General features: G+C 34.4%; 2 protein-coding genes across 3 annotated transcripts; one reads left to right on the forward strand and one right to left on the reverse strand.

Annotated features, from left to right (window-relative positions):
- The first annotated feature begins 1,273 nt into the window (after positions 1-1,273).
- On the forward strand, positions 1,274-7,736 carry LOC110645349 (syntaxin-112). Its single transcript, XM_058138446.1, has 7 exons — positions 1,274-1,610; positions 1,726-1,797; positions 2,409-2,468; positions 2,972-3,066; positions 4,399-4,468; positions 4,607-4,705; positions 6,593-7,736. Exons 1-7 carry the CDS (start codon positions 1,491-1,493, stop codon positions 7,511-7,513), a joined length of 1,437 nt encoding a protein of 478 aa, XP_057994429.1. The 5' UTR covers positions 1,274-1,490; the 3' UTR covers positions 7,514-7,736.
- Positions 7,737-12,328: 4,592 nt separating this feature from the next.
- On the reverse strand, positions 12,329-15,231 carry LOC110645343 (laccase-11). Of its 2 annotated transcripts, XM_021798468.2 has the most exons (6): positions 15,049-15,231; positions 14,792-14,943; positions 14,325-14,569; positions 13,976-14,104; positions 12,845-13,774; positions 12,329-12,673 (listed from the first exon to the last, which is right to left on the reverse strand). In XM_021798468.2, exons 1-6 carry the CDS (start codon positions 15,160-15,162, stop codon positions 12,543-12,545), a joined length of 1,701 nt encoding a protein of 566 aa, XP_021654160.2. In that variant the 5' UTR covers positions 15,163-15,231; the 3' UTR covers positions 12,329-12,542. The 2 variants fall into 2 exon arrangements, with proteins under 2 accessions (XP_021654160.2, XP_021654159.2); XM_021798467.2 differs by having other exon boundaries at positions 14,792-15,217.
- Between the last annotated feature and the right edge of the window lie 11,923 nt (positions 15,232-27,154).

Genomic DNA, 27,154 nt, shown 5'->3' on the forward strand with positions numbered 1-27,154 from the left:
ACTGGAGTATCCGCATGTCTACGCTTCACATGACCAAATTACCTTAATCTCCCTTCTCTCAACTTATCATCAATTGACACCACTCATATTTTTTCTCTAATACTCTCATTACGGACTCTATCTAATGTAGTATGACCACTCATCCACCTTAATATTCTAATATCCGCAACTCTTATCTTAGACAAATACGACTCCTTCATTACCCAACACTCACTACCATATAACATAGTAGGTTATAAGGCGGTACCGTAAAATTTTCCTTTCAATTTATTGGGAATCTTGCGATCGCATAAAACTTTCATGGCACGTCTCCACTTCAACAATCCGGCATTAATCCTATAACCAACATCCTCCTCACATCCCCCATCTGCTTGAAAGATTAAGTCGAAATATTTAAAATGATTACTTTGGGGCAATACCACTTCCTCTAAATTAATTTATTCCCTATCACTAATTCGGCCTTCACTGAACTTACAATATATGTATTTTGTCTTCGTTCTACTTAACTTAAAGCCTTTTGACTCCAAAGTTCTAGCTTTCTATTAACTCATTCTCTATATCATCCGTAAATATCATGCACCAAGAGATACTTTTTTATATATGTTTCATCAATTCATCTAGAACTAATATAAAAAGGTAATAGGTTATAGTCGAACCTTGGTGTAATCCAACTAAGATAGGAAAATCTCTTGTGTCACATTCTACTGTGCACATCATGGTAGTTGCTCATTCACACATATCTGTCAACACTTGTATGTAACTAATAGATACCATAGTTTGTTCTAACACTCTCCATAAGACATCTCTTTGAATACTATCATAAGCCTTCTCCAAATCGTTAAAAATCATATGTAAATTTTTCTTCACATCTCTATATTTCTCCATCAAATTTTTAATGAGAAAGATCGCTTCCATAATTGAACGACTAGGCATGAAACCAAATTGATTGGGAAATATAGAAGTGTCATGAAGTAGTAAATGTTCCACCACTCATATGACTCATGAATTTAATTTCCCTATAGTTTGAGCAATTATATATGTCTCCTTTATTTTTTAAAATAGGTACTAAAATATTTTTCTTCAAAAATATTATTAAAAAAATAATTTTAAAAAATTCATTTTATTATTTTAATAATATTATAATTAAAATTTATTAAATTTAATTTTAACTTATTTTTTAATTAATATATTTAAAAAATAATACTTTTAACGACAGTTGCAGCATCAGTATCAAACACAGCTGCGAGCATCGACGTAAGTTGTAGCAATCTCGTTCCGAGCAGATAGAAAGGCAACATCAGAAAATGTCCAGGTTCGTTGTACCTACACAAATCTATACAAATTTATTTAAACAAAAATAACCATAAAATTTATATATATTTGCCATTTGCCGTTTGGTTTTGTGTTCTTCGTATACAAAGACGCCTCTGTTTCTCTTTCTCCCTCGACTTTTACTTCTGCTACTAATCACAGCTTCTAATTCCTATTAAATGGCGTTGCTAGACGATTCCATGGTCAATCCCAAGATATCACCGTCAAATACCTACGGAGCGGTGGTTCTTGGTGGCACCTTCGATCGTTTACACGACGGCCATCGCCTTTTCCTCAAGGTATTACTCTCTCTCCTTTTCTCTCTCTTCTTAGGTCCCAAACTCGCTCGAGGAATGGAAATTCAACTTTAAAAGGTTTTTGGAAAATTTGTTTTGATGATGAGTAAAATAGTAGGCGTCGGCGGAGCTGGCAAGGGAGCGGATTGTTGTTGGAGTTTGTGACAGCCCAATGCTAACTAACAAGCAGGTTAAGTGATGTTGTGAAGTTGAACTTTCGAATTATTTCCTTGTTTCCTTAATAGTAATCTGTTTTTAGCCTTTTTTTTAGCTACTTCAATTAGTGATCTTATACACTTTTCGAAGTAACTAAGAACTCCATGTGCAAGCCACATGGCTGCCACCCAGGTAGGAGAGTAGATATATTTATGTTTGGGAATTCCCAAGAAACGGGGTTCATAAAAATGGCATGGTCATTGGCTGATTCAATTACTCCGTACGTTCAATTATTGCTGTTCATTTAGAGTGGATTTCTTAACCTTTTAATTACCCAATCAAACCAAGAGGTCCAAGACCTATCTTGCGGTCACTCCTCAGAAGCAGTTTTCAAAAATCCCAATTTGTATTAATATTAATTTACCTGAAAAGTTTTAGTGCCCTCACTGTGATTTTATTTAACCTACCATGTAAATAATATGCCTTTCTTGGCCTTTAGGGACTGCAATGCATACTGAACTGTTATGTCTGCTATTAATTCGTTGTCTATGCAACTTTTGCTAGCAAACCCTTTTAAGTTATGATTCAAATGTGCCTTATGTCGTGCAGTAGAGATTTAGTGATTAGAAATTTTTGCTTCCGCAGTTTGCTGACTTGATACGGCCAATTGAGGAAAGGATGCAAAATGTTGAAAACTACATCAAGGTAATCAGTGAGACGAGGATGTTCTCTCCTTCTTTTTCAAATTTTCAATTACAAAGGAATGCTTTTGCTTTTTTTTTTTCTTCGAAATTTTGGTTTTATAAACTAGACAAAAAAATTGATTTCCAACAACAGTGAACGTGTCAATAAATGCATAGAGAGGTAATCTATTGTGGTTCTTGTGTTTCCTATGATGCTTTCTCCTGACGTCTTGGCATTCAGCCTGATGACTGTCTGCCTTGTGTCTGAAAAAATGATTTGTAATATAATAACGGAGAGTAGCTGATTGCCAATGTTTTATATTTTTTATTTGAAACTGGAATTGGCTCTAGATCAAGTGGCAAATTTGCAAAAGATGTTAGCAGTCAGCCATGGAATCTAAAATTAATTACTGCATAATGGTTAAGGTGGTTTCCTCTGGACATTTTTGCATCTCCTGAAAGCCTTTTTACGTCCTTCTTATGATTGGCGAATGATCATCTGTTTTCTTTCAAATTTGTGTGCAGTTTGTTAAACCAGAACTTGTAGTGCAAGTTGAACCTATTATTGATCCCTATGGACCCTCAATTGTTGATGAAAATTTGGAGGCTATAGTTGTAAGGTGAGTTTTCTTGCATGTCTTTAGTAAGTTTTCACATCATCTTCATCTTCTTATTCCATGTGCTATTGAATCCTTATTAGTTAACAATTTTGTACTTTCCACCCCTGTTTTAAGTTTAACAGCAGACATTTAATATTGTGAAAATGATTTTTTCGATGAAGAAAATACTAAACATAAACTGCAGGAATTTTAAATTAAGAAAGTAACAACAATGAGGCAGGAAATGAGAGGTGAGAATGAGATTCAAGGAGAGATATGAGTAATTGATATCTATTGCTAACTTTTCCAGGGCTGGCCCCGGCAGTTCGTCTGACAAGGTTGCAATACAGCTGGGCATGAGATCTCTTCTCCTATGTTGCTCCTGATTCTTGTGCTTTTCTTAGGGTAGTGTTGAGAGGAGTGAAATCTAGTCCGAACAAAGAGACTTAAATTTAGAGGCTTTGATTAGGGATAATAATTTTGAAATATAATTAGTTGCCTCAGATGTCTCACTGTGAGTTCATAGGTGTCTACAAGGACTAAAACACCTCCTTTTAGCTTTTCACGATGGAACTTTTATTACCACGTGATCAATTGTTTATGTTATGGGATTGTGTGGATTGATGTTGTGTTTTGAAGGATATGGGGATTTGGGCTTTGAAGAAAAGGAAAATAAAATAAGTTATGGAAAGTGGGTTGTTTTGAGACCCATATGGAAAATAAGATTTAGGCACTCTGATTTTTCATTTATCATTTTTTATTTTGATTAAATGATTTTTTTTTTTAAATTTTTAATGTCATTCAGCATTCCAACTAAACGGTTTTACATGCATTAAACAGGCATTAAATTAGTGCGCAATAAAGGAGTTTAGGGAGTTGGCAGCTCAAAATTTTGATTTGAGTGCTTAATAGCAAAAGTGCAAAAGATAAAAGGCTAATTAATGATTTACTCTTTTTAATTTTAGGTATTTTTGTTTTTATTTTTCCTTGGATGAATTATATCACCTTTCTAATTAAACATGGATGTTAGTTCTACCTTACATGGTGTTTGTGTTTTTTTTTTTTTTTTTAATGTTTGTTCTGCTTAGGAGTCAATATATATAATGCCTGCTCAGTTGCTTGAAATTTCAATTGTTTAATGGCCTTCGTGATCAATAAAGCTGGTTCCTGTAAATAAAGGAAAGAAAACAATAACTGTGCTCTTGTAACTAACTCTTCCGCCCTTGTTACATTCTTTATACTCTATCTTTAAAATATGGTTGAATTATTTTTGAATTACTCTTCCAGGCTTTTAGTTTTAATATTCTTAATGCTATCCACCATTAATATGTGGCAATATTATTTTTGAGGCAGCAAGGAGACAGTGCCAGGTGGGCTGTCAGTTAATAAGAAGAGGGCTGACAAAGGCTTTACGCTCCTAAAGGTTTGAGTTTCCAGTTCATGTATTTTGGCATATTGTTTGTCCTCTGGTATGAAATGTTAAAATAGATTTATTACAGATTTTTTTTTTTTTTTTTTTATAGGATTAGAATTGTAACCTTACAATATGGATCTTGTGTAGATTGAAGTTGTAGATCTACTTTCGGAAGAATCTAGCGGAGATAAGCTTAGTTCTACTACATTAAGGAGGCTTGAAGCTGGGAAGGCGAAAAAACAAGAAGTAGCATAAAAATGAAACCCAATCTCTGATGAGATATAAACTCAGTTCAATTATTTTAAGGAAGCGTTATGCAGAGGCGATCTGGAAACTACAATTCAATGAGAGCGTCTCCACGTGGAAAAATATGGGACAGGATAACAAATCAATGTTTTACTTCACATGGTTTTGTAAACTTTCCACATAAAAACATACTCACAGATTCTTTTACAGTATATCAGTTTTTGCAGGAGATTTATACGAGCTCTCGGAATTAACTCGACTCCCACAAATTCAGGTGCTGGAGTTGTTGTATTTGTTTTATAATGCCAATTATCAATCAAATCTCTCTTTACAGAAATGTATTAGATAATTAAAGATGATGTCTACTCTTTTTCGATAGTCAATGGAAAGATAATATTCGAATTAGCTTATAAGGTTAATTTATAAATTTTAAAAATAAATTCACTAGTTTATTTATGATATTTTTAAAAATTTTTAAATTAATTTTTTTTTAATTTTAACTTTTTTTTTTAATTTTTATTTACCTATAAATCTTTATAAATTTATAATTTAAAATTTTTAGTATGGTATAAAATTATTTTAAAGGTACTTAAAAAAATATTTTAAAGATGAAATACCAAATTTTTCATTATACTGAATAGTTGATTGCCCTTATGTTTGCTCTTAGAATTTTGTTTTTGAAATCAATATTATTATTTAAACTACTTTTTAGAAAGTCATTAACTTAATATATTAGTTAAATGCTATTAAAAATTAATTTTAAATTAAATTGAACATATTTTAATTATAACAATTGCAAAACAAATTTTTTTCGAAACATCAAAATGTTGCTTTTTTATTCAAAACACGTATTCGAGCTACAATCCCAAAAAAAGGTCTTAGTTGAACAATTTTTTTAATTCATTTATTACATCACTTTTCCCTTTTTTTTTTAAAAAAATAATCTCATTTTCTATCATATCGCTCATATATTTCTCTTTCAAATGGCAATTCTCACCTCGTATTGTTTTTTTTTTTTTTTTTTTAGTGGGGCTTGTTTAGTATTGTCAAAAGAACCATGTCAACACTTTTGTGTCTATGCGTATGTACCGATGGACTTGATTCGTTAACCAGATAACTTAGTTTTTAATAAATATAAAAATAAAAGTTAAAATATTTGCTAAGTTGAAATAAAAATTTGAGTTGACACGACAAGTACAATCAATAATCAATTTATGCATTGGGTTTAATTTAAAATATACTATTACTATGATATATAAAATGGTTCTACCTTTTTGTTTTCTTCGCTGTAAAACGCTGTCGTTTCGTGGAGAGTGCGTTACCGAGCAAATCTGGGGAGTTGCAGCGGCTTCGTAGTTTAACGGCTACCATTCCTGCGCAACTGAATTTTGAATTCTTTTGAAAACTCTCTTATAAGAAAACTGACCATCTCCTTCCATTCCTCACTCTCTTTAAACTCCAAATTTCAAGCGTTCCTTATCCATTGATACTCTTTCCTTTGGTTTTAATCACGCATCAGAAGAAAGACAGAGCAGAGGTATCAGTTTATCCAAGGTTCTCTCTTTGTATGTTTCTGAATTTTCTTGGTTTATTTGTGATTCAGAATACCCTTTTACTTCCCAAGATCGATGGGTTGATTTTTCTTTTTTCTTTTCATTTCAAAACCATCTTTAAAACCAGACAATTTCATGGTTTTTGCAGAATCTGACGTCCATTCTTTCCTTTTTGTGTAGTGTTACTCGAGAACTTTGTGTAATATCTCAAGCATCTTGAATCTGCTTTGACGGTACACTCCCCTTTTCTATAATTCTCTGGCTTTATCTCTGAGAGATTCTTGGTTCTTTATTTATTTATTTTTTTTTTGTTTCTGCTGAATTTGTTTTGTAGGAGGGTTTTTGCAAAATTTTTGCAAAGATGAATGACTTAATGACAGAATCGTTCTTAAGTTATGTGGAACTGAAAAAGCAAGCCCAGAAGGATTTTGAACTCGAACTTGACGTGGAATCTGGCTGTCTCAACCCTGCAGATGAACCAAACCTATCTCAGTTCTTCCAAGAAGTTGCGGCAATCAAGGCTGAAATGGAAGAGATCACTAATCTCTTGATTGATCTCTATGCCCTTGATCAAGAGTCTAAGTCCACTCATAGTGCCAAAGTTCTTCGTGGCCTGAGAGACAGAATGAAATCAGACGTTGTTAGTGTTCTTAGAAAGGCCAAGGTTATCAAAGCAAGGCTAGAGTCACTTGATCGATCCAATGAAAACAATCGCAGGATATCAGAACTATATAAAGAAGGTAGTCCTGTTGATAGGACAAGGATATCAGTCACCAATGGCATGAGGGTTAAACTGAGGGAGATGATGAACGAGTTTCAGCTCCTGAGAGAGCGGATTTTATCAGATTACAAAGCTGATTTCATGAGACGGTACTATACTGCAACAGGAGAGGAACCCAGCGAGGAAGTCATCGAACAGATCATTTCGGGAGGTGGGGAAGTTCAAAAATTTGCAGGAGCAGGGGTAGATGTGAATGATAAAGAGAGGCATGAGGTTCTGATGGACATAAAGAGAAGCTTGACAAAGCTGCACCAGGTGTTTCTTGATATGGCTGTTATTGTTGAAACACAAGGAGAGAAGATGGATGATATTGAAGAAAATGTGGCAAAGGCAGGAAACTTTCTCAGTGGAGGAACCAACAATCTTTACTATGCCAAGCAGATGAAGGAGAAGAGGAAGGCCTGGGTTTATTGGGTTTGGGCTGTGATGGTGATCATTCTCTTGGTTTGTATTGTTTCAATGTTGGCTTCTTGAGAGAGGATATATATTATTTGAAGAAGTACAGAGTTTTTGCCTCTTTGGATCATGCATAGTTGAGTTTTTATAGTTCAGGAAGTGATCTTTCACTTTTGAGTAGAATTTTGGTAGATGATTTGTATGTTGCTTCATGGGTTGTAATTGGGTCAAATTTTCAGTAATTCCTGAATTTTATGGTGAAGTCACCGTTTTGAATTGAGCAATAGATTATTGAAAAATTCTGAATAAACTGAATATCACGAGACTTAACTGATTAGTTGCATGCATTAATTTGTTATTATTATTTTCAAATTTGCAGAGATGTTGAATGATGGTGCATTAACAAATAATTATAGCATTTCCTCCTTTAGCGGAAGATTACTTTTCACGGTGTCATTGTCATCTATATTGTTAATTTTGTTCAAGAATAATAAATTGATATCGAGAGCGAGAATGAGAATGAGGAGACCAGCAAATTATCACCTCTATAACACTGAGTAGTGGGGGACACTGCTTAATGCCTGTCGCATTCATGAAAATACAGAGTCAGGTAAACAGATAAGGAAATTTCTAATTGAATTAGATCCTTCCTGACCATGCTGGCCGGCACATTCAATTGGCAAACATTCATGCTGCTGCAGGGGAATGGGATGTAGCGGCTGAAGCAAGAAGGCATATGAAAGAATATGGAGTATCCAAACTTCCAGGATGCAGCACAATCATTCTAGATGGGGCTGTGCTGTCCATGGCTTTTTGGCTGGGGATGGTCCCATCCTCAAATATCGCGTGTGGTACATAATTGCTGAGCAACTATGACAAGAAGAATACAAACCTGCAACACTGAAATTTATTACATAATCTCAAGGATGAGAAAGAAATTGCCATAAATCAGCACAGAAAGAAGCTGGTTATGCGTTTGGACTAAATTGGGACAAAATGACGCATCGTTAAGAACCTGGGAGCGTATGAGGACTGCCACATGGTAATGAGACTTATTTCCCAAATTTATTATCGGGAGACTGTGTGGTAGAACTAGTTTCTGCCTTTTCAGTGACAGGAAATCTACCAGAGGTGATTACTGGTGAAGAAAGTGAGCCGGCAGAAAATAGCAACCACATTATGTTCAATGTAAAAATCAATATATAGAATTGTCATCAGAATGTCATAAACTTGAAATGACATTATAAAGAAATTAAACCATCTTGATTTATTGCTACTGCTAGTGCTGGAAAGCTTTTGCAGAACTGGAAGGGGATTCAAAGGTTTTGTTCTATGAACAAGGTAAATAGCAGGTTCCCTACAGCCAACGCTAACATGCGGCTTAGATGTCCAGGACTGCTTGGCTTCTAGCTTGACATTTCCAATCTGCAGTGGCCACATAAAAGAACATGATTATCTTGTTAAAAAAAAAAGAGGCGGGCGCACACGCACACTAGAGAGCACATTTAAGCATCAGCCATTATAGTAAAAGTTCAGGAGCTATATACTTACCGACCATGAGGAGAAGTGAGTACAACCTCTGGCAAGCAACCTTCTCCTTCGGTGACTCTTACTCCTACAGTCCCAATTTCTTTGTTTACACTTGCAAATGCCATGCCAGAGCATCTACATCACATAAATCCCCAAAAAATAGAAAAGTAGCAAATTGGATTTGCAAAACAATCCATTAACTAGAAAATGCTGATCATTTAGAGCGATAAAATTTTATAGGATCAAGAAATCCAAAATCAAACTACTAACTAAATCCGAAAATCGATAAGAAAAGGCAAAAAGAGCATCAATTTCGAAGAATCTGAAAGAGATTGGAGAAAGAAAGAAATTGAAGAAACTCAGCAGTTGACTCGCCGGAGATTAAGGGTAGGAAGAGAAGAAAAAGGCATAGAAAGCATCGCCATAGCAAGTGATGAAGAGAAAAGGTCAGTGGTGGGGCTGAATACAATGCTGCCTCTTCAATGAGCGATGGGTTAAACGGCAGACACGCTGCTGTTTGGTAGTTCATGTCGGTTATAGTAGTTTTCGTCCATGCGTTAGAGTGAGCATAAATTAAAATCAAATTGAATTGAATTGAATCAAATTAAATTATAAAAATTAAATCATAAATTTTAGAAATCAAACCAAATTGAAATAGATAAAAAATCGAATTGAATCGAACTGTTCTATTTCAGTTCGATTCGGTTTAAACTGATTGGTTTGATTTTTTATTGATTTTTTAATTTAAACTTGATTTTTAAGTTATTTGGTTTAATTTTAACTTTGATTTGAACCTAATAACCATTAATCAATAAAATTAAACAATTAATATATATAAAATTAAATATAATTTATAACTTTTTCATAAAAATAAATCAATTCAAAAATCGATTCGGTTCGATTTAGTTTGATTTGACTATATAAATTACTATTCAGTTCGGTTTGGTTTAATCAAATTTTTTCTCTTCAAAACCGAACCGAACCAAAATAACTGAAATTTTTATAATATAAAACCGAACCGAACTCATTTAATTTTAAAATCAAATCAATTGAACCGAATTGACTCATTTCAATTCGATTTTTCGATTTGAATCGAATTCTACTCGATCCTACATGCCATTGCCTTGCCTTGCTCCTTTCTAAATTCGATATAAACTCGTTTTGTATATTTTAATAAACTAAATATTTATATTAAAATTTAAATAAAATTAATTAAAGTATATGCATAATAAAAATAATAAATATATAAATTTAATTATAACATTTTATTTTAAAAATGACTAAATTCGTGTTTATACAAAGTCGGGTTTATAATAATTACATCATAATATAAATTTATTTTTTGACCTAATTTAATTAAAATTGAAGTTAAATGCATATGAATCAATATATTTTTTTTTATTTTAGAGTTATAAATTAATTATAAAAATTAATTAAAAAATAATATTATAAAACCACTAATTTTTTTTTTAATGGGATACGGTTACTATTATTTCCATCTTCACATCTTCAAAAATTTAGGAAAACGGCGAGTGTCCTAATAATTCAATTCAAGGATTTAAAATAAAACCATCGATTATAGTTTTTGGCAAGGATATTATTTATAAAAACTATTGGTATTCTTATACGATTACCTTTGTTATTCTGAAATAAAGAATGTATAATAAAAAATTATTATTTAATTCATATATTTTAATTAAATTAATTATTTAATTTTTCTATTTTAAAAATATATTATTTAGTATTCTTATTTTTAATTTGTTCAATTATTTAATCCACCAGTTAATTTTTTTTTAATTATCAAATTTTAATGTCAGTCAAACTATTATTTGATCTTTCTATTTTAGTAAAATTAATTAGTTAATTTTTATATTTTGAAAATACTATTATATGGTCCATTTATTTTAGTAAAATTAATTGATTTATTTCTATATTTTAAAATACATATTCCTAGATGAAAATTTAAAATTTTGTTATGTGTGGAGACTAAATCTAAATTTATATTTTTCTTAAATTATTTAAGTTTTTTCATTTAATTCATTGAGCATCATTTTTGTTTTTTTGTTTTTTTTTATTGGAAACAATGCTTGATCAAATATTATTACTTGATCTAGATCTTCAATAGAAAAATTGTTTCCTTACACAATAAAATTTAGTTTCCATACAACAAAAATTTTATTTTTCACTAAAATATTGTGTTTTTCAAAATATATAGATAAATTAATTAGTTTCACTAAAATAAAAAGATTAAGTTGTCCTACTTTTAAAAAATACAGTGATCAACTAATTAGTTTCACTAAAATAGAAAGACTACATAGTAGTTTAATTGATATTAAAATCCAATGATCAACAAAAAAATTTAGTTTTCATACAAAAAAATTTTATTTTTCATATAGGAATATGTTCCTCAAGATATTGTATTTTTTAAAATATATGTACTAACTAATTAGCTTTATTAAAAATAAAAAAAAATAAATAGTACTGTTTTTCAAAATATATTGATAAACTAATTATTTTTACTAAAATAAAGGGACTAAATAATAACTTGATTGATATTAAATTTAACTATAGGACTAAATAATTTAACAATGCAAACTATATAGATTAAATAATGTATTTTTCAGAATATAAGAATTAAGTAATTAGCTTTATTAAATAGAGAGAGATTAAATAGTAATTTAAAAAAAATAGACACAACAAATAGGAAGAAATATTAAAAATTTATAAATAAGAAAAATAAATTTTTTAATATTTTATTAAAGTCAAAATATATGAGAAAATTTATTTAAGAAAAATAATGACATATAAAAATTTTTCTTAACGGATAAATAATATAATTATCCATCTAAATAATGAAATCATTAAGGATCGTGTTTAAAATCTTTTAAGTAGTATCAATATTGCCACCCCAATTTTAAAAGATAAATCTACTAAAAATTAAATTAAATTAAATTAAATTAAATGAAGTTTTAAATGTTTTATGCAAATTTAGAAGATGAAATTATTAAGTGTACTTAATTTATTATGAATTATGGAAATAACATTGTTTGAGGTTTACAGTGGATATAATTAATTTAAAAATGGTATTATGAGTTTGATTGGCAATATCAGTTATTTTAGCAAATATCAACTATTTTAATAATTGTTCATTGTTTTATTAATTTTTATTTGTTAGATACTATTTATCAATAATTAATTATTTATATAGTAAGTTAAACATAGGTGTTTAATAAAAATAATAGTATTATTTTTTTTACTCTAATTAAAATGAAGCTAAAAATTAAGAGGGATGATATTTCATGATCTACTCTCTTCACCTCCAAATATCTTAAAAGGTTAATGAAGCAAAACCACAAGAACAAATTAAAAGATCCATAGTCAAATTTCCAAACTTGTGTATTAATTTTTATATTACATTTGCTGTAGCTTATTACAGTTTGGGTCTAAAACAAACCATCCAATCTCTCAAGGAACCTCCTCCAACTTTTGAAGGAAGCATGCATTAGTATGGTTCTAACGTTTAACAAAGAAAATATTTAAAATATACAATTGCCTTGTTGAATAAGATTCTAAGTAGCTAACAAGCCGGAAGATCCTTAGGTGGAGGCAGAATGGATTGATCAGGCCCAGGTCCATCTTCCACCACAAATGCTGTTTTCAGTCCCCAGCCAGTGTGGAGCTCCAAATGACAATGCATAAACCAAACACCTACACAATCAAATACAGAACCATCATCACTGGATATGCTTAATCTATGATTACTTTTAATTAATTCAAACTTGTAAACCTACAGTTTCAAAGACAACAACAGTAATATTGAGCTAAAACTCATATCTAAATATGATAATTAATGTCTACTAGTGGGTGCTTATAAGTTACCTGGATTGTCAGCTCTAAACCGAATAGCAGTCCATCCCCCAGTAGGAACACCAACTGTATTTCTCTCAATGGGATCAACCAGGTTATATTTAGCAGGGTCTTTGACAGGATCAAAATTTCCAATTCCAGTACCAACAACAAAGAAATTATATCCATGAAGATGGAAGGGATGTGACTCAACCGTTAGCAAGTTGGTATCCTGTAGAACTAGCTCAACCGTAGAATTAAATGCAATCTTGCTGAGGCTAGGCTTGGTGCCATGGACAGTTCCAAGACTGGCGGTAAGTGGTGCACCAGTGTAGTTGAAAGGAGTAGGAGGCTTGTCAGGGAAATCAGTCCTGAAAACTCCTGTGAGGTTGAAGTAATGAGCTTGAAGAAGAGCAGTTTGAGGCATAACAAAGGAGATATTGTTCAAAGAAGCTAGCAGGCGTGTTCCATTAGCGCAAGTTGGGCAGGAATCTTTACCAAAACCGATAGTGTAGAAGAGTTTTCGATCGACTTTGAGGGGTAAATTTGCTGGAAACTGGGGAGAGTTCAAGCTTCTAAGCTTTCTGTTGTAGCTTAAAGCAAATTCTGTGTCATTTGGTGCAGGCAATTGAGGAAGAGAAGGGAGGACAGTGTTTGGAATGCCTTTGTATTGGAGAATTGCTGTGGCTGTTTTATTGTCGATAGGAAGAGGAACATCTATGAAAGGCCTAGTAGCCATGAAATATCTGCCTGGAACTTGGTTGGCTTTCACCAGAACATTTGTGGTCTGGCCAGGTGCAATTAGTATAGTTTGAGTGGTAAATGGCTTTGTATAAACTGCATCAACCTCCACCACTGTCATGGTGTGGCCAGAAATGCCAAAGAAAAGCTCATCATTGAGGGCGGCATTCACAATTCTGAGGAGGTATGTCTTCCCTGGTTCAACCTCCATTGCAAAAGTATCTAAAACAAACAATAGCAAAAATGAAAGACCATAGCACTTAACACCTAAGATGGATGGAGAGATTCGAACTCAAAATCGCTTATAATTAATTAGGTTACACCTGATTGGCCACAATTATTTTAGTGTTAAAGAAATTAGTGGAACTACTGTTAGATGCTATCGCTTGAAGCATTCTCTATGAGGTAGGAAATTTCGCTTACATTTCTCAGAACAAGGAAAGAGAGGCCCTGGCTTCCCGTTGATTGTGTGTGCGTCAGACATGTTTGGAGGCAAGCCCATTTTGGTTCCTTGCCTTACAACCTCCTCCACATCAGTGTTCCACCATTCTCCTAGAGCACCAACAACAATCATAGATATTATTTGTTTTTTGAAAGAATTAATGCAAAACCCAAATGAGAATCACCAATTATTTATATTATCATACTTGGCAAGTGGATTTGTTCCTATATATGATTGATTAAGGTGTGAATTCTTGATTATGAATCTCTGGTCTCAACATAGGTAGTCTGCCTTAGAATTAATTAAATTATCCGTTTAGAAAGCACCCACCTAAGACAATATTGAATTCCATATTTGGCCGTGGGAAAGGATATGGAGTTCCTTGTTTAGGCATAATGACAATTGCACCATAAACTGTAGCCCTTAGCCAAAAAATATGTGCGTGCCACCATAAGGTCCCTCTCTGCCCTGTGACATTGAAGTCATAATTGTAGCTACTTCCTTTCTGAATTGGACACTGGGTTATATAAGCTGGTCCATCTGCCCACCCATTGCGATATTGCTTCAGTCCATGCCTGCAATTATATATCAAAACAAAATCCCATTGTACTCGGAATAATCCACAGCTTAACTTCAGAAATATGAGATTTCAATCCTATGGTACACTGACAAGAAAATCTTTAAAGAAAAGTGTTTGCAAGATTAACTGAAATCATGCACTACACTAAAAGGTAGATATTCAACTACTAAAACCACTAACAAAATAAAAATTTGAGACATAGTATAACAGATAGTACCAGTGAATTGACATGTTATATTGGGCATAATTGGTGACATTGACGAGAACCCGATCTCCTTCTCTTACATAAATTGTAGGCCCTGGAAACCTCCCATTTACAGTGACAATTGGTTTTGCATGGCACAATCTACTCACATTCCTCACTTGAATCTGTGGAGAAACAAATAAGAAAGAAAGAAATTCATCACCCAATAAATCCAGCCTATTTCCATGCAAATGATAATAGCGAATTAAGCTAATAGATGCAGTACTCACATCAAACTGATATTTCTTTATGGCAGCTTCTGCTGGGAAAGAAATGAAAGCCAGCTCCAGGATTCCAATGAAAATAAAGGTTAAACCTGAAAGGAAAATTCCCTTACTAGCCATAGTATATTCTTTTTTTCTTTCTGGTGAATGTTGATATGCTCTTTTGTTCTTATGCTTGCATATATATATGTGCATAAAGAAAAAAGGAATTGGCTGGCATATAAATATGAGTAGGTGGAAATGTAGAGTGGATTATGCTAGCTCCAATTCTTGTAAGCAAAATACTGAAAGAGACTTCAAATGCCATCATTGACTGACGTAGAGGCTGGGATTCTTATCCCATGGACGAGATTTTACTGTAAGCATCAATTCATAAGATTGATTAATACTGCTATTGAGCTGATAACTTTTTCAATTTTGTCTATACTCAGGAAAATGAAATTTTGAGCGTGAGAGGTACATAAGGCCAACCAAAGCCAAAAAATGCGCTTAAGCTTTATCGTCAAGGGAAAGGAACAGCTTTAGGAGGAATGGAGTATCCGATTGGATGATGATCTTGCCTTTCAGATTTATATTAAAGATTATTAATTTTCTGGTGAGACCACATGTTTAAATTGGTAAAACTCACATATCTATATCAGATCTAAGTAAAATTTTCTTCTTTTTAGATATCATCATCCTCAAAACTCCAATATTCATCCCTTTCCATGGATGTTCTTGGCAATAATAAATCAAGAATTGAATCAGATAGACTTGTTATACTAAGAAAATCAAGAATCAAACCAGTGATTAATTTAATCAAGTCTGATTTCATTTTTCAAATTTTTTAATATTAAATTAATATCACAGTTTAATTTTAAAAATAATAAACAATCTCATAATAATAATAATCTAGATTTGGTTTTAACCATATTAAAAGCTCATAAAGATTTCTTTTTAAAGCTTTTGTTAGGCTTCCATTAGAGCTGAGAACAAGGATACTAAATGATTGCTTATTCATGGGCCTGAAAGATGCTTAATTTTGTCAAAAACCTCCTTTTCCTTTTGCTTTAGGCCAACCCAATTGGATAAAATAAAAATAATTAATGGTGGAGAAATATCAGCCTTCAAGTAAAGAAATGAAGGGACCATGCAAATGCCTAATTACGTTAGCTTTGCCTTCTCCTCCAGGTAAAAGGCTCCTGTCGATTGGATGCATTTTGTTTAATTAATAAATGAATATTATAAATAAATGAGTACAAAATATTTAAATAAGGGTAATTATTTATTAAATATAAAACAAACAAAATATTAATATTTAGTTATTAATAGAATATAATACACTTAATAAAACACCATCTAATAAAATTAGATATTATTTAATTGTAGGTAAATTCACTCAGTAATTATAAATTTTTGAAAAGTTAATAAATTTAACTTATTCAATTGGCATTTTATAAAAATATAGTTGCTTTATTTTTCAAAAAGTAATTTACTAATTTTATAGAGGTAATACTTTTTGAAAAATAAACTTCTCAAAAAAGTATGGAGATTAACTTCTCAAAAAGTATGCAGATTAAGTCAAACAAAAAAATAATGTGTTGGAGTTTATGAATGGAACACATCATTTAATCAAATTAACAATGGGTTGGTTGTGTGCAAAATTTAAATCCCTTTTTATATTTTTGCAAACTAGGTAGGGTTTTCGACTCATGGGGTTGGCAAAACATCATTTGGGGAAGACAATTGCTGGAGGATGAAATCAGATGGAATGTCAATGACGAAAAGTCTATCATGTGCAAATTTGATAAATGGAATCCAAACTCCTTCCTTTACTTGCTGAAGATTAAGAGCAATGTAGATCCTTTTTATTATATGTAGGGGTGTAAATGAATTGGACCGAGTTAAGTTTTGACTTGTTTAGGTTTGGTTCGTTAATATTGATTCAGACTCGAATTCAGTTCGAATTTTAACATTAAGATTCGAGTTCGATTCATTTTAAATTCTTTTATTATATTAATGAGTCAAATTTGAGCTCAGCTTGTATTAAGTTCGATAAACTATTAAAGCAAACTCGAACGCGAGCTCGATAAGATCAAGTTTAATTTGAGCTCAGTAAAATCCAGCTCAGTTCGAGTTCGATGAGCTCGAGCTCAAATTCGATCAGCTCGAGCTTAAATTCGAGTTTGAGTTCATTAAGCTCAAGCTCGACTGTTATTATACCTATTTTAACTCACAATTATTTTCATAATATATTATTATATAAATCTATAGTCATAATAATAGAAAAAAACAAAAAAAATAGTTTAAAACACATTACAAGTTATTTTAAAATAATACAAATTATAACACCATCATAATTCAAATAAAATTAATTATTTTTTATTCTTTCAATTCAAAACTATATAGTCGTAGTTTTAAAATTACATTATAAATTTTACGTAATTGTAATTGAATTGTTATTTTATTTTTCTAATGTTATTTCGATAAAATATATTACTTTTTGTATTATTAATTAATTTATACCGTTAATAACTTGTATTAATTTTTTATATAAATATATTATAATTTGAGTTTTTTTACTATTTTTATATTTAATTTATTTAAATAAATTTAAAAAGATTAAATATATTAGATTATTTAATTTATCAAATTATATTTGGTGCTTTATACCTTTTACCAATACTCTATTTAAGATATGAACAAATTAAGTTATATGAAATAAGTAGATAATTAATATTAAGTATAATAATAATTATGAAAGTCCATATTTAAATTATATATATGGAAGATAGACTAGTGATAAACTTAAATTTTAACCCTTTAAATGTTTATAATTTAAAGAGATAGATGTTATAAAAATAAATACTAGGAAAAGGATAATATAGAGAGTAATAATATATAAATAGATTAGTTAGTATTAATAGAAAAAAAATATGTGAGAGACTGTAAAAAAAGATAAAGTAATAATAATAATTAGATAGATTAGTATTAAATTTGGAGTTTAATCTTTTAACAATTCAAAATATAGAGAGAAAGAGAAAGAGAAAGAAATAAATTAATATTTTAAATTGTACAACCACTACTAAAACTGTGTAATTAAATTTTGATTTATTTAGTACTTTAATATAGAAAAAATAATTCAAAATAATTTTTATGTATTTAATATATATATATATATATAATATTTTAAATTTATTTCTCATATAAAATTAACTTATTTTTTTATAAAAATTATATTTAAAATACAAATAATTATATTTTATAAATGCACTTTTTATTTTGATTATATCATAATTTTATATAATACTATAATATTTAATAATATATTATTTTATTATATTGGGACCATATATTTAATATTCTGATTTTATTTTTATACAAATTAATTTATTTAAAAAATAAATTACAAATAACTATATTTTATATATTAATTATATTATAATTTTAAATAACATATTTATATATATATTATTTTTAAAACAATACTAAATAAAATTAATATATTTACAACATTATAAATTATAATTACTAATATCAATGCTTTTGTAAACGAGCTAGTTTACGAACTTATGAATGAGCCTTAAAATAAGCCTATTTATGAACTTATGAATAAACTAGTTTACGAGCCTGTTTAACGAGCCAAATCGCGAACCTTTCAATGAGCCAACTTGCGAGCCTGTAAACGAGCCGAACTCGAACTCGAACTCGAGCTTAACTTGTTTAGAAAATGAGCCGAATCGAGTTGAGTCTCGAGTAACCCGTAAGCAGCTTAATTCATTTATACTCCTAATTATATGGGCAGCATAGCTTATGGATGAGCATTCTCCATCATGGAATATTGATAAGCTTAAATCAGTCTTTGAGGATGAGGAAGTTAACAACATCCTCTTCATGCCTAACAATTTGTTTAGGGAAGAAAATTCCTTAATATGGCACTACTCATCTTTGGGGCTTATAGTGTCAAATCAGATTATTTTTTGGCCTGTAAATAACGGCAAGTCATCCATCAATTGAACCAAGAAGGACCAGGGCCAACTTCGGATCATCTTAGTGCTCAACTCTAGCGGGATTTATGGAAGTTGAAGCTGCCACAAAGATAGCCATTTTATGTGGAAATTATTGAAGGAACGACTACTGACAAATGATCAAATTATCAAGAAATTACCCCTTCTTTCTGCTAACTGTATCTTTTTTGGAGATAGAGAAACTCATACTCAATTATTTTTCAAATGTCCAAGAGCTGAGCATTGTTGGTTCTTATCCCCTATTATGCTTCGATCATCCTTAATCAAGGCATCCTCTATGATTACTTATTGGACCCAATTATCTTCTTTTGTGATGGACAGTAATCATGATCAGAGCCATTTGGTGTTGATGGTGTTCATTTTGTGGAATCTATGGAAGAGTAGAAATCATGCTATTTTCCTGAAAGAGAGAATGGATCACCACCAAGTAATTCGTACAGCATTATCAGAGTATGAAGATTTTCTTTATGCCTCAATTTCTACTTCCACACTTCCCCAAACGGCACTCCGTTAGCCTCTTTCGACTTGGTTAACCCGCCGGGAGCCCTTACCACTCATAGAATGAACTCATGCTATGCCTCTTCCCTATCCATAGGTACTCTCTGGCTGTGCCCTTTTGTTCATTATATAAGTGATAATGGGACCGTCGCACCTTAATGTCAAAACAAAGATATTTCTGATACACATGATCCTCTTAAAGAGGCAAGTGTAGAGCATACGTATCTCTGATTATAAGAGTATGATACACATTCAAAGATTTTCAGGGAGAAGGAGAAGAGTTTAGAAAGCCATAGAAGAGAACTTCAGAGAATATTATTGAAAGAAAGACTGAGTCTGAATACAACTGAAGAGAGCAACTCCTTATATAGGCGAGGAGGCTCTTAACATTACAGGCAACCGGTTAGAAACTGGCTACCGACACTCTTAAAGCAACATAAAGAAAAGCAAAATAAAGACAGATACATTATTACATTATTGACTGTCAAACTTTTTAACTTTTATCATGGGGTGGCAGACAGATTAAGGGTGTCAAAGTCAGAGTCATCAGAGTCGATTCCAAAAAGTCCTTTGGCCACTGTCGTTGTACAGGAGATGGTGGGTCAGCACTCTGAATGGCATCTCGTGACTCTGTGTCCATTGGATCCTGGGAATCTTGCCACATGGGATGGGTCCAGTCAATGGGCTCATCAGTGAGAGACCGGATGGGACCAAGTGATGTACAATTCACATGGGGAGGCACCAGGCAATAATAGCTATTGATTTCACAGAGGTACTCAGCTAGTTGCTTTCTCAAGGGTCCCATGGCATCTTTGTCAATAATTGACCCTTCGTAAGTCCTCCACTCATATTCAGTATTCTGGGTCCAGAGGAGTCCATCGGGCCTTCTAGAGAAAGGCCTGTGAAAAATGAACAAGGTTCTGATGTTGGGTTGGCGAGAATGGGCACATCTTCTATTCCATGGGTGTCTATGATGCGTTTGGTGTAGCGCCATCTTTGAAATGGGCTTGAACCATTCTAGAAACACAGACGGGAGAGTCCTGTTAGTATTGTTCATAACATCGTCTGAGGGCCATGAGCGGAATTCAGTCTGTGGAATAGAGTGTAACCATGCACCGGAGGAGCCATAGTTCTTCTAGGATGAGTTCTGCCGGGTTGGATCTTTCAAACAGGTGAGGAAAGGGTTGTCAGGGATAAAGACAGTCGAGGAGGGGAGTAATCCCCTTAGGGTGTTTCTTGCACTCAGGTAGTGAAACAGATGATCTCTTGCGTACTTAGCCATCTTTGTGATAGGCTGGTTGGGTGGGCATCCAGGAGGAAAACTGTCTGGAGTAGGAACCAGGAAATTGTGCATTGGAGAAGGAGTATGTGGAGAGGAAGAGGATGATGCCATAAGGATCAGAGGAAGTGTGGAGAAAGACTGAATCAGGTGGAGGTTTTTGGGCCTGGATAGGAGGTCAGGAACCAAGTTGTGTTTTCCTTTGATATGCTGAACTGAGAATTTATACTTGGCGAACCAGTCCTTAAGCCTCAGTAATTGTGGTTCAGGAAGAGACTTGTTTTTGAAGTCTAGAACCTTTGGGAAGGATGAGCTGTCCATAACCACAGTGAAGTGGTAGCCAATCAGATGAAATTCGAATCTCTTTATCCCATTTTTGACAGCTAATATCTCTTTATAGACTGAATGATAATGTTTCTGAGGTTCTGGGAACTCTCCACTAGCATGTCCGCATATATGCTTTTCTCCTTGAATTTCTTCGATGAGGACTGCACCCTAGTGGGTGTCACTAGCATCAGTCTGAAGGATGCGGTGTCCAATCTTTGAGAATCTTTAGTGGTGGCGGGTTTAAAGCCACTTCTTTTAATTTTTGATCGCACATGTCATTCTTCCCTCCATGGTGGGGAATCCTTTTTAAGCATCTTTGATGGTGGCAAGTGTGGGCGGCCACATGCGGGATAAACTTCCTGATGTAATTGATAATACCCAGGAACTGTTGTATTTGTTTTACTGTCAAGTCCTTATCAGGAAACTTTAGTAATTCTTCTGCAATGTGAGGTCCCGGTTGGTACTTTCCATCCTTGAATCTCATTCCAAGGAAGTCGATATCAGTTTGGGCCAGTGAGCTCTTCTTTTCTGATAGCATAATTCCATAGGAATCCACCAATTGTTGGAATGCGGAGAGGAGTGCCCTATGGGTTGTAACATCTTTGGAGAAAAAAAGGATATCGTCTATATAAATAAGAGCACTATGCAGTATGGGCTCGCCTTGTCATGGCCTTTTGGAAAACTGATGGGGCCTTCTTAAGGCCGAATGGAAGGACTGTCCATTGGTATTGGGCCGTAGGAATACAGAAGGCAGTCTTGGGCCTATCAGAGGGATTAATACCCAATTGCCAAAAACCGGCTTTAAGGTCAAACTTGGAGAAAATATGGGCTTCGTGTAGTTGAGTCAACAAAGCTTCAGGCTTTGGTAATGGGAACTTGTCATCTTGGAGGAAATGATTCAGAGGCTTGTAATCTATGACAAGCCTTTTCTTCCCTCTTAGTCGTTAGATCTTTTTCAACATAAAGGCACAGCGAGCCCATTGGGAGGAAGTGGGTTCTATGAGGCCTTGTTGGAGAAGGTCATGCACTCTTCTTGGGCTAAAGCCAAGTCTGTAGGATTCATTCCCGGGTGTGATGCCTTTGTCGGATTGATATCTTCATTGAGTTTGAATGGAAGACTGACAAAGAATTCTGGGTTTTTCCATAGGGGATGGTGATGGTAAAAATGTGCATGGGAGTCAGCACAAGACCTTAAAAGGAGCTCCTTGTGCTCTTGGAATTCAGCTGAGGCATCAGCCAGAGAATATAACCTTGGGACAGAAGTAAATGGCTGAAAATTTCTCTTGTATTTCAATCCTGTGGGGAGGATCTTCAAATGCTTACTTTGTTGATACAAGTCAAAGCCTATCAGCAAATCCTTGTCAGGAAGATCCGACCCGATGACCTTAGTCCAAAGGATACAAGTGGGGAAGAACTGGATTCTAATTGGGTGCTTAGTGATAAGGCTAGTTTTGAAAACATTTCCATCTGCAGCCTTAAAGTATTCTTCATGAGGGACCCAGATTACGAGGTAAGATGGCTGGGTTCATCATACTTTTGTGAGCCCCGGTATCCAGGAAGCCAATGACACTAATGGGCCGTTCATACTTACTGGGAAGAATATGAATCGGGACTAAAGGAATTAGAATAGTGTCTGGGCCATAAGTGGATTGGGAAGATTGTATATGTTGGGCCAGGTAAGACGGGTAATGGGCTTCAGTATCCGAACTGGATTCTTCTGAAGTGATTGAGTAATCTTCTTCTGTTCCAGTGTCCATTCTAAGGGCAAAGACTGTATCTTCATCGGGCTCATCCTGTTCAGAGAACAAGGATTCGACATCATCATGCTCCAGGGAGATGTGAGAAGCCTGTTGTATGTGTTGTAATAGCTTAACTGCCTTATTGGGGTTCTTAGGGCAGTTCTTGGCATAGTGGCCTCGGTTGCCACAGATATAGCATCTGTCAGACTTCTTTGTACCCGTCCTTTTCTTTCGGAAGTATCTTACTAACCTTCTTCCTTTCTTTTGCTTGAAAGGGGGTTTGAATCCAAAGGGATGCTTCTTGTAATGTGCTTTCTTCTTTGGTTTGCATTCACAGTTCTTTTCCTTGCATTTAATGGCAAGGTGAGACTTCTGGCATACATTCTTCAAAGCTTTGCTGTTGTCAATGATATCTTTGAACAACTTCTGTCGTTCACACATTTTGTCAAGACAGGCCGAGTCATTTGATGAATTTCCCCTATAGTGATAGCATTCATTGCTCTTCTGGTAGCAGCAATACTTCTGTGGAGTTCTGGTTATAATGCTTCTGGCAATGAGGCAATATAGGTATGCCTGAGGTTGACATCATTATATCCATTAAGCAGATAATAGCGTTGAGTCATGCGCTGGTAGTGTCTCTCAATGTCTGATCTTTTTAAAGAACAGCAGCGCATATCAAAGAACTCTTGTCTTAACTGCTTGCTGTATAAAGATGCATCTCCGAGAAACTCAGCAAAGAGAGCGTTGATTGCTTGTAAGGGAGTTAGGTGGCAAAATTGGGCTTTCTGGTATTCTCCAATGGAGGAAAACCAATCTTGCAATGTGCCAACAGTTCGAGAGATGAATTCTCTGAGTATAGTGTGGGAGTCAGCACCTTCCCGGAGCATTTGAACATCAAGCCAAGCTTTAAATTCTGCAAGGCGATCTCTCCACCTTGATGGGGGAACATCATCCAAGGTGAACCATGGGCCTGAACTGGGCCTGGGCTGTTGTGGAGCGCCTGGTAGTCCAAAGTCTAGGATTGGTTCATCATCTGGGATTTCAACATGGGGGTCTTGGGGAGGTCCTGTAGGGCCTGTAGTGCCACTGGTAAAATCTATGGTTGGTGAAGGACCTGTCTGGGAGGCTGTTGGCTGAGGATCAGCCATGAGCAGTGTCGTGATATCCATTCGTCCGTCCTCACTGTCATCAGACAAGTCATCAGAAGAATCTTCTTCTGGTTCTGGCTCAGAGGGTATGGACACCATATGCTGAGGAGGAGGATCAGGATACATTCTGTCCTTCCCTTTATCAATCTTTCTTTTTGGAGGATGGGATTCTTCTGAGGAAGATGGACTCTTTTGTTCATATCTGGCGGGTGTTAGAGCAGGTTTGAACAAAGGAGACGGGTGATATGTTGGAGGTGGTTCATATGAATAGTTAAAAGGTCCAAAAGGGGAGTAAGCAGGTTCAGGAGTAGGAAGAAAAGGATTAGGAGTTGTTTGAGCAGAGAAAGGGCTGAATGGGCTGTAAGAGACCGGAGCTTCTGTGGGCTTATGTAAGTCTGCCTCAACTTGGGCCAACTGTTTTTTCAGCCTTCTTATCTCCTGTTCCTTTTGGTTGAATTCTGCACCAAATCTCCGTTGTTGGATCAAAGCCTTCAGATCTCTATCAAGCTGGGTAATTCTGCTTTGTAAGTCCTTGTACATGTTTTGGGCAAAAGCAGTGAAGGAGTCAATCTTTTGATCAACATGCTGAGTCCTGGTAAGGACCTGGTCAATCTTGGAATCAATACGTTGTAGTGCCTTATTCTGGACAACAGCATTCTTGGTTTGCCAGTTCAAAACTTCTTCAGCTTGAGTGATCGGGGTTGTCTGACCTTCACTATCAACCTTAGTTGAGTGAATGAAAGGCCAGTGGAGATTTTAGTCTCATCGTCAATGTTGTGCTAATGGAGGAAAATCTGCTTCATAAGAGGTAGGTGAGAACATCATACAGGGTTGTACCAGAGGAAGTGCAGGAGGAGGGGAAGAAACTGGTTTAAGAGGGGGTAGTTTCTTTTCTTCCTTTCTGATGATCTCAAGGGCAAGCTCATAGATGGGAAGAGGCTTCTTCTGCTTGGTTTCCTCATGGATACCAATCCATGGGCTACTATCTGGATAGTCTCTTCTGAGAACTCGTTGTGGCTTGCAAGAGGCTCTTCTTGTTTGTTTGGTGAGCTTCCTCCAATTTTTGTCAGACAGAGGATGATCATACTCATTTTCCCAGTAATTGTCACGACAGTCACAATCTTCGTCGCATGCTCCAGAACCTGGGAGATCCCAAGGGCAGTGACCATCTATTTTCTGAGGATAGATGTAATGATTGTCTGGTGTTACTGCTCCAATGGGATAGTCATTTTGTTCCTTCTCTAATGGCTGGACCATCATGGTCTGGAATACAGGCAAGGATCCTGTAGAATGCCGTGGTGGCTGGAAGGAAGTTTGTACTGTTCCATCAGGATTCCGTCTGAAGGAAGATTCTGTGATCTGGATAGGCTGAGAGGTTGAATGAAGCCTTTCGTAATTGGTTAACCAATCCTTTGGGATGAGCTGTTCAAGCTCATTTCTAGGCAGTTGCCTAGGTATCTGGACAATTGTTGGGGTGGTCTCAGTATCAGCCAATACAAGCAGAGCATCATTGGAAATAGATGGCTGTGAGAGATCTACAGCATGATCCTGCAATCTGTAGATAATTTGATGGTGTAAGGTGGCCATCATCGAAGAGGTCACCTGACCGGCGCCAGTGAGTTGAACCTGAACTTTAAGGGCAGTGCTAAGATGTGGATCTCTTAGCGAGAGATTATAGTTTGGGAAGAATGTCAGCACCACACTCCCAGCATGTAAGGTGGTGAGGCAGGTTCCTATAACCGCATGTTCATACTGCAAGAACCGTGTATCAAGGAGAGACACTCTGGCTGTAACTGGAAGCCCTCGTCTCCCATGTAGACTGAGGATAAGTCGAACAGCTCCAAAGTGAAGATGAGAAAACCCTTCTTGTCTCCATCTAGGAATGAGTTGAGGAGGGATTTCTAAAGTCACATATTGTTCAGCAGATGAACTCTGGAGAGAGCATTGATCCATCCTGGAGGCCTGAACATATTCTTTTGACAAAGATCTTCTAGATGAAATGAGAGATCTGATAGATCTGGTTAAAGATCCAGATCGTCTGTAGATGTTGTATGGACTGAGAAGAGGAAGGAGAGATTCTCCAACCTGAGCATCTTCAGGCAAAGTGGATATTTCTACGAGATTATCAATTCTGGAGGATAGTGTTCTTCGAAGTGGTGAAGAGAAAGAGAGAGAAGAGGTGAGGTTAACAATCTCAGAGGGAGAAGGGGTTTGGATATGAGTTTCAGAAACAGGGTTAGGTGTTTGGCAAGCCATATTTGGTACGTGGCGTTGTGGCCAGAGATCGCTCTACCTTCTAGGAAGGAATTAAGCAGTTACTGGTTTCCAGCCGATATACCAAGGTAAGAGAAGATGGCAGAAAACAGCGATACAAAGATTAAGAGAAAATACCAGGATTGGAAAAGTTCTCCCCTACTCACCAGTGAAGTATGTATAATACAAATATAACCAGCAAGTAGACTGCTCTATTGGAATTGCAAGCTTTTTCCTAGCATTACAAATCCCCTTCTTCTCAAGGCCTTAGCATATAGAGAGGCAGTTCTTATGGCTAGGCGCATGAATTTTAATAGAGTTTTGTTTGAAGGAGATTTCTTAATAGTGATCAAGCAATGTCAAGTTGTCATCATTCCATCACAATTCAAGAAATTATTACTGATTCGATTCTTTTGTGTCAAGATTTAGAATTGATGAACTTTATTCATGCCAATAGGATAAGGAACTCCACAGCGCATTGTCTTGCTAGGAAGTGCTTAGTATATAATTCCCTTTTATGTCAATCCTTTGATCCAATAATAACTTCTTTACTCTTTTAGAGCTCTTAATGCAATGTCCCTTTATATATATATATATATATATATATATATATTTACATACACACGCACACGCACGTTGTAAGTCTGTCAAAACGGCACATGTCCACCACCAAAAAGCTAAAGCATTAAAATAATTAAATAATACATGCCTTTGAATACCTCTGATTTTGATTGTTTTAATAATTTATAAACTTTTTTTTTAAAAGCAATAGAATTTAAATATTTTATAAAATTATTATAATTTTAAAATATAAATTATTAATAAAAAAATAAAATTTTATATAAATTTTAATTAAAATAT

The sequence above is a fragment of the Hevea brasiliensis genome, chromosome 16 (assembly GCF_030052815.1).
Source record: "Hevea brasiliensis isolate MT/VB/25A 57/8 chromosome 16, ASM3005281v1, whole genome shotgun sequence".
Taxonomy (NCBI): Eukaryota; Viridiplantae; Streptophyta; class Magnoliopsida; order Malpighiales; family Euphorbiaceae; genus Hevea; species Hevea brasiliensis.

Bases quoted from the DNA above. Each gene is read 5' to 3' on its own strand.
- LOC110645349 (XM_058138446.1), top strand. From the start codon at position 1,491: ATGGCGTTGCTAGACGATTCCATGGTCAATCCCAAGATATCACCGTCA. The intron at 1,798-2,408 runs GTTAAGTGATGT...TTGCTTCCGCAG, and splicing joins CAATGCTAACTAACAAGCAG to TTTGCTGACTTGATACGGCC. The intron at 4,469-4,606 runs GTTTGAGTTTCC...GATCTTGTGTAG, and splicing joins AAGGCTTTACGCTCCTAAAG to ATTGAAGTTGTAGATCTACT.
- LOC110645343 (XM_021798467.2), bottom strand. From the start codon at position 15,162: ATGGCTAGTAAGGGAATTTTCCTTTCAGGTTTAACCTTTATTTTCATT. The intron at 14,570-14,791 runs GTACTATCTGTT...ATATAATTGCAG, and splicing joins TATAACATGTCAATTCACTG to GCATGGACTGAAGCAATATC. The intron at 12,674-12,844 runs GTAACTTATAAG...TTGATTGTGTAG, and splicing joins GTTTAGAGCTGACAATCCAG to GTGTTTGGTTTATGCATTGT.